Genomic DNA, 7,357 nt, shown 5'->3' on the forward strand with positions numbered 1-7,357 from the left:
TCACAGACAATATCTAACATTACTATTCCAGGCTTGCTACGTGCCAGGCAATCTCCTACCTGTTTAATAATAGAACTCAATTAATCCTCATTAAGACTCCTGTAAAATTAATAAGAGCATCAACTGTTCATCCACTTCCTCTCCCTTACTGTGACTCCATCCCACCATAGTTGAATTTCCTCTTCTGTATGACAAACCAGAAAGTGGCCCCAAATTCTGTGGTATCTGGGTAGGGAGAGAAAAGGAGTCCCTGGCTTAAGTAGGAGAGAATCATCCCAACCCCTTGCTCTGTCCATATTCCCAGGCTCCAAGAAAAAGACAGGGATAACAACATTCCCATTGGGGTTTATTTCTTAGGGATGGCCACCAGCAACTCAACATCCTCTGAGCCCTGCCTGCCCCCCACCCCAAAAAAAGAGCCCTTTAGCCTCCTTTGCCAGGTTACATTCATCCCAGGAATATAACTTTGGGCAATAATTTGGGCATAGCCTATTCCCAGAAATGCAGTCCCATGCTTTAAAGAGTTACATGAATGAGAAACCATAGGATCCACGAAGAGAGTTTTCAGGAAGAACCTCAAATGGAGTTGCAGGATTTTCACCTCTAGGAAATGTTCCGACCTTCAAAAGAAAAAAAACAAGATAATGCAGCTTGAACCCCATGGGACCCCATTGCTTGTCTCTGTGACTCTCCGTGCCAGAGCCCATGTTATTGATGAAAATTCTGGGGCACCGAGAATTAATACAAGGAGCCACCTTCAATCCCCTCCCCATAAATGCTCACTGGGGAGAAGAGGAGGGACTAGGCATTCTGCTTTCCTGCACCCATTCCCAGTGACGGAAATGGAAACCATGCCCTCAGCTGGATCCTCCTGGAGGGTCACTGCCACCATGAATGCCATTCATTGAACCCAGCAGTGACTCCTAACCCCCCCTACCACCACCACCACTTTCACCAAAGGCCCAGAAGACAAGCACACGGACAGAGGTGTTACCTTCAGGATAATTGGCCCCGGGCAGGTAAGTGTAACCTGAGAGAAGAAGATAAGCTGATTAGAGCAGGGTCTCTGTGGAAAAGGGAGCTGACATGATTCACAGTGAGTGGGATGCGAATAGGAGCTGTCACCGGCAGAAAGCAAGCCGAGAGTGGGGGCCGGCGTGTGGAAAGCAAGGTCGGGGATTCACTCACTTGAGGAGCCAGCTCTCCGCCAGCTCAGCAAACCAAGAATGAAGATGATGAGGCCCAGGCCCAGCGTCACCGACGACACGGATACCTTCACTATCTGCACGGGGGACAGTCCGGGCGCTGCAGAGAGAATCTGAGCTAGAACCGGTGCCTGGGGCTCACTGCAGAGCAACTTACTGTGACCTTCACCCACCCGATCCAATGGTCCTTTATCCCCACCCCCAGGGTCTTTGCCACAAGGACCTCCCCCATCCTGTGAACCCCGATGCCGAGTGGAACCTCAGACACCCCCTTCTCTAGAGTGAGTACCTCGGCAGCCAGTTCCTCGCTAGCACATCCAATGAGGTCGCTTAAGGACACCCCCCCTTTCCTTCCTTCGCAGCAAGGTCGCTTCTTTCCAGAGAATAAAGGGGCCTTCACTCTCTTCTCCATGCCCCCCGTGGGGACAATATGTACATGATTACTTGTTCCATCTGAGCAGTTTCCTATTAAAATGTCTTTTCTACTTCTTCTAACGCCCCACCAAAAAAAGTTCCATCCTGTGACTGGGTCCCCTACCTGTCCACATCCAGATTTTCCATGGGCCCGTCCAGGTTCTATCCCACTGTATAGTCCCCGCCTTCCTAGAGCTTGCTCTGCACTGAACCCTGTCCCTGCAGGATTCCGTTGCCCTGCTAAAATGAGCATGCCACTCCCAGAAAAAAAAAAAAAAGTCTTTGTGTGCCCTGTAAAGGAGACGTTGTTCCCCAGAGAGCTTGGGTGAAAGCATGAGTTCCCCTCTCTGTTCCCCACGCCCTTCCCAGCGGCCCAGCACATTCCCCAGAGAGAGAGACAGGGCTGACCTCACAGCAGTCTGGCCTCCTGTTCCCTGCTTCTGCTTTTAATTCCTTCCTCTTTCCCTTCCCGAGAATCCCCACATCTGTGTGTCATTTCTCTGAGCATCTTTATCCTCAACCCCGGGGCTCAAACAGTGGTAATTGGCTCCTTCTTCACTAGCCCCCAAGCATGCCCCCTACACTGTATCCTCCTCCTGGCCTTTTCCTAGCCCACTGTCCCTAACAGAGCAGCCAACGCTCAGCCCTGCCCGCCCCGCCCCAAGGGAAACGCGACTTTCTTAGGCAACCATCTTTGTCCCCATCCAGAATGGTTGAAATCTGAGGCGCCTACAATCGCCTCACAATGGTTAGTGCTGAAAAACGTAGTGAGCAAACCTACGGGCAGCAGCATGATGTCTTGCTCTATCCCTGATCGCGCCACAACACCAACAACAGCAACAACGAATCCCGGTCCTTCAATCCCATTGTCCCAACTCTGGTCCTAAATCTTCCCTAAGGCCCTCTCGCTTCCCTCCCATCCTCAGCATCTCCTCCTCGACTGTATCCGTGCAACTATCCACACCTGCCTCCACCGTGATATTGGGGTTCCTTTTTCCGCTCCCCACTTCCACTAATGCTCCTGACCGCCAGTCACTTACTCCAGTCTTCCAGGATGGGGAGAGAAGCTGCGATGTGCTCCACCACGCACGTGTAGGTATCTCCATAAGCGGGGGTCAACGCTAAATGGGAGACCGTCTGGTACGTCCAGTCTCCATTGGGCTGGGCAATCTTCTGGCCATTGCCGTGAGGGAGGACGGGCTTCCCGTTCTTCCTCCACGTGATGATCACCTCGGCGGGGTAGAAGCCCCACACGTAGCAGGCCAGCATCACGGGATCCCTTGTGTTAAAAGGAGTGATGGGCGCTACTTTCACAGAAGGCGGCCCTGCATCAGATTAAACAGCACCGTTAGCAGAGCGACAGCCTACCTTTTTCCTGCAACTGAGTTTCTTTCCTACTTCAGCCCCTCGTAGATCTCTGCGAACCTGCCCGCCGTGTGCCAGCACACGGCCCCTGGAAATTAAGAAGTCGGTATTTACGCCGGCTTTGTCCTCTGGCTTTCCCCACTCCTTCACGGCTCCTTCCTTCCTTTCGTCCGCCAAAAACTGTGTTTGGTCCCAATGGGGTGCACGGCGAGCCATTTCAGGAGAAAGCCCCTCAGCTAATAACAGCACAGACATGGTAAGTTTGGATTTCTAAAGGTAGGAGGGAAACTTTTTTTTCCGCTGACAATCTTTCTTAAACGAATTTGCTTACATAAAACCTCTTCTCCAGAGATAGCTAACACTCTGGACTAGCTCTTAAATGTAGTGAAGGGGAGTCTGTGCAAGGCATCAGTGGTTAAACATTCGACTTCCCACCCAAAAGGTGGGCGGCTCAAGCCCACGCAGAGGTGGTTCGGGAGACAGCCTGATTTGCCTGGAAAAGCGGGGGGAACCCTTCTCCTTTCCACACATGGGGGCCCCGTGTCACAGCCAATTCCACGGCAACCGCAGGCCCCTGAAGTAGAATGTCAATCTTGCTATTTTGTTCATATTCTGCTCGGTGACCCTCCTGCTGGCCTCCACACTGGTGCCTTTGAAATCAAATCTTCGCATCGCAACAAACTGTGCTCCCGTGCAGGTAGCCTTCGCTGGTAGCTGTCTGCATGCAGCGCATCCGGAGCAATCGCCAGGGACTCGCCTTTTCAACCAGTACCTCTCCCAGGCAACTTGCAGACTGGTGACTCCGAAGCCACATCTTAGGACACAATACTCTGCCCCAAGGAGCTCTCCAAGGGTTCTCTTAAGAACCTCGAAGCGTTCGCAGCCCAAGGGAGCAGGGGAGAGGGAGAACAGGAGAGACCTCTGGGGACCCTTTCCAAATATTCTCGAGAGTAGATGCACCCTGGATTTAAGCATCAGAATTGAGGGAAAGAGGCCCGAACCCTTTGGAGAAGAGCCATTCTGGTTATGCTGATACATCTGTATTGGGACTTGGATCTGCATCCTGATGGATGCTTAGTCACCCCTCCCGCCACCCCCAGTGCTCCTCGCCAGCTCAAACATTATTTCTGCTTCTTAAGCTCCACCCTCGTCAGCTACCTCATCTCCCCAGGAGGATCAACATTCTAGTCCGCACACTTTCCTGTTTCCTTCTCGCCAGATTCCTAACTCCGTAGCTGCTGAGCAATCTCCCCTGGCCTCCCTCCTGCGCTTCCCGATAGCCCTCTCCTTACGTGTTCTCTGGGTCAGTGACCCCCAGAAAGGCTGCGCATGGGTAGCACAGTCTTGGAGCCCGTTGCTCAGGCGCTGGAGCAGGTTTTGCTGATGGTTCAGGGTGTCTGCGACGAACATGGCCAAACGATATAGCATTCCAAATTCACAAGGGACCATTTGGGTCTGCTCTGGATCCCAGCAGGTCAGCAAAGCCTTGTTGAAGGAGATACAATACATGAAATCCTTGGGAGTCCCCTCATCATCCAGGACACAGACACTTTCCACATGGGCCACGAAGCCACCTACAAGAGCCAGAGAATGGGGTGTCAGGGTTGGGGGATAAGAGTTCAGAAGTGACCCTCCACTGGAACCCAAGCCTGAAGTCCACCCAGCTGGCCCAGTAACAATTCTTCATGACACACAGGTTTGTTTTGTTTTTTTGACCAACACACATGTTTGGGGTCACCCAGAGCCCCAATTTAAAGGAACTGATACTAGGAGCAGTGAAGGTTTTAGATCTGGTTTCCTCCTGGTGCACAACCACATGGGGTGACAGAAGAGACACAGACCTACCCCCAGTAAGGCAAATGAGTAAGAGAGAAAGGGGGTAAAAGGAACCAGCCTTGTTCGATGAAAAGGAATCAAGGAAGTGAGTCGGCCTTATCCTGCACAGGAAAGATGGTTAAATATTCACCCGCATATATTGATGAAGCTCTAGCGATGTCTGGCACTATGCTGGGAGCTGGGGCTGCAGGAGCAAGCAAGGCAGATCTTGTCATTGCCCACATTCCAGCAGGGGGGACGTGCGGGAGCTTCACGGAGTTCATGGGGGAAAGCCATTATCTTTTCATTCCATGTTCTACCAACCTTGTGAAGTCCTTGCAGCTAGTACACAAGTGATCACATAGCATCCTGGAGCCCTGGTGGCTTAGTGGGTTATGCGTGAACTGCAAAGTCAGTTCAAAACCACCAGCCGCGGTGCATGAGAAAGATGAGGCCGTCTGCTCTGATAAAGATGTACAGCCTAGGGAACCCACTGGGGCAGCCCGACTCTGTCCTACAGGGTCATTCGCTCACTGCCATCGAGTCAATGTTGACTCAAAGCCACCTGCTGTAGGTTTCGGAGACGGTAACTGTTTACAGGGGTAGAAAATCCCATCTTTCTCCCCAGGAGCTGCTGGTGGTCTTGAACTGCCAACCATGAGGATCTCGGCCCAGCTCTTACCCACACTACACCACTAGGGCTCCAGTGAGGGCCACTATGAGTCAGAATCGACCCCGTGGCAGTGAGTTCACCTGATTTCTACTGAGATTGCTATACCAGTGCAGAATCAACTGCTGTAGAAACATACAGAAGGAAGACAGACTCGTCTGGAGCGCCCAAACCCAATAGCGAAACGGAACCCGCTAGCCCCAGAGCAGCAGCAAGGGAGGGCGGGTCCTTACCTGCTGCGGTGCAGCCCAGGCTGAGGCCCAGTAGCAGCTGCACCAATGAGATCATGTTCTGCTCCGGGAAGACACCAGGAGTTCAGTCCCCGAGGCCAGCTCTTCCAGAGGCCTTGGGTCCTGGCCTGCCCTAGAAGCCCCAGCCTGGAGAGATGGTCTTCAGACACCGCGTGGACTATACCAGGGCCTGGGTTTTTTGACCCCTGCTAAGTAAGTGATTTAGGGCTAGCAAGTCCCTGGATACTAGATCTGCGCCTACCACAAGTCATTGAAGTCAGATGCCCCGAACAAAAAGTCCGATTAGCTACAGAGGAGGAGACCGACGTAAAGACAAATAGCTGAGTGCCTCGTGTGTGCGTCATCAGTTGCTAGGTAAACTTCATCCTGCCGGAGGCCTTGGCAGCAGGTGCCCCGGCTGGTTTCCTAATTATTCTGTTCGTTTTCATTTTTTATTTCAAATCCTCTTTTCAAACTGTTACGCTGCTGTGGTTGACGATATGCACAGTCCGTATTATCCAGACATCGCGTCGATTCTTTTGTTGTTGTTGTTATTTTACTTGTCAGGACAAACTTTAAAAACCATTTCCGTGCCAGGTAAGGCACGTGTCATACAACGGAGTGGCTTGAGGACATTAAACAGCGGTGCAATCATCAAGAATGAAATAAAATATCCACAGTTCAGCAATGGCCACGAATGCAATTCAGTGACATGAACGATATTTTTTGCAAGTTGTGCGTCTCGTCATTCCTTCTGTGTGGAATAACTGGTCTGTAGGTGGCGTTCTCTAGAAAAAGAATCATTCCAGCGTCCCCAGGAGGCATGCAGCCGGACTGCGCACCACTTCAGCTGTTCCACTCATTGTCCTCTCAGGCGACCTGTCACTCTTGGTCTTTGAAGGAAGGGTACCCAGGATCTCTTGATGGGTCCTGTCACTCGGGAGACAGGAGGATTGTGGGTCCCTGGGGGCAAGACAGTTGGAAGAGGGAGAGCCGTTGAGAAAGGAGGAGCCACAGAGAGGGTATAGAGGTTACAGAAACAGAACGCAAGGCTACAGAAGAATGGAAGCCATTCCACTAGAGATCAAGAACAGGCCTGGGAAATCCCTCCCTCAGCCTCCCTTGCTTCCTCTCTCCTAGCTCGTCAAACTTCATTTCCTCCTCCACCAGAAGCTGCTTTCTGTGGCCGGAAACAGCATCCTCCCACGCTCCGCGCCCTCACGGAGGCAGGCTACAGGGTAACTCCTCTTACACACTTGGGCTAGCAGCTGGGGACGGTCCAGTGCCCACTGCGCACTTGTCTCCCCCAAACTCTAAACTCCCCCATGTGGTTCCCCCCCTTAGTCCCCTCTGTCCCAGGGGGGCATTATGAAACCACTGCAAAAATAAGATGAAGCTTCCTTATTTTATTTGCCCTGGAAAAGATCGGTTTTAAATGGAAATCAATTCTCTTTAGCCCCTTTTGAAATTTCTAATGGATGAGGCATTTTATTTTTCCCACGCCAAATGGAAAACTCTGAAATTGACTTCCCTCTGCTCCTCCCAGGTTTCAGGGCTGCTGCTTCTCACTTGAGTCATGAAAAAAACCTTGCAAAGACTGCATCTAATCATGAGTTAAACACAAGAGGATTACGAATGAGCCCCTTGACAGCACCCTT

The 7,357-nt window shown here is 51.7% G+C and overlaps 1 protein-coding gene across 1 annotated transcript; it reads right to left on the reverse strand.

Annotated features, from left to right (window-relative positions):
• Window positions 1-338: 338 nt before the first annotated feature.
• LOC142453052 (HLA class II histocompatibility antigen, DM beta chain) lies at window positions 339-6,821 on the reverse strand. The gene is made up of 6 exons (XM_075554179.1): window positions 5,703-6,821; window positions 4,277-4,558; window positions 2,660-2,944; window positions 1,189-1,305; window positions 995-1,030; window positions 339-620 (listed from the first exon to the last, which is right to left on the reverse strand). Exons 1-6 carry the CDS (start codon window positions 5,755-5,757, stop codon window positions 604-606), a joined length of 792 nt encoding a protein of 263 aa, XP_075410294.1. The 5' UTR covers window positions 5,758-6,821; the 3' UTR covers window positions 339-603.
• Between the last annotated feature and the right edge of the window lie 536 nt (window positions 6,822-7,357).

Source organism: Tenrec ecaudatus, chromosome 7 (genome assembly GCF_050624435.1).
Source record: "Tenrec ecaudatus isolate mTenEca1 chromosome 7, mTenEca1.hap1, whole genome shotgun sequence".
Classification (NCBI taxonomy): domain Eukaryota; kingdom Metazoa; phylum Chordata; class Mammalia; order Afrosoricida; family Tenrecidae; genus Tenrec; species Tenrec ecaudatus.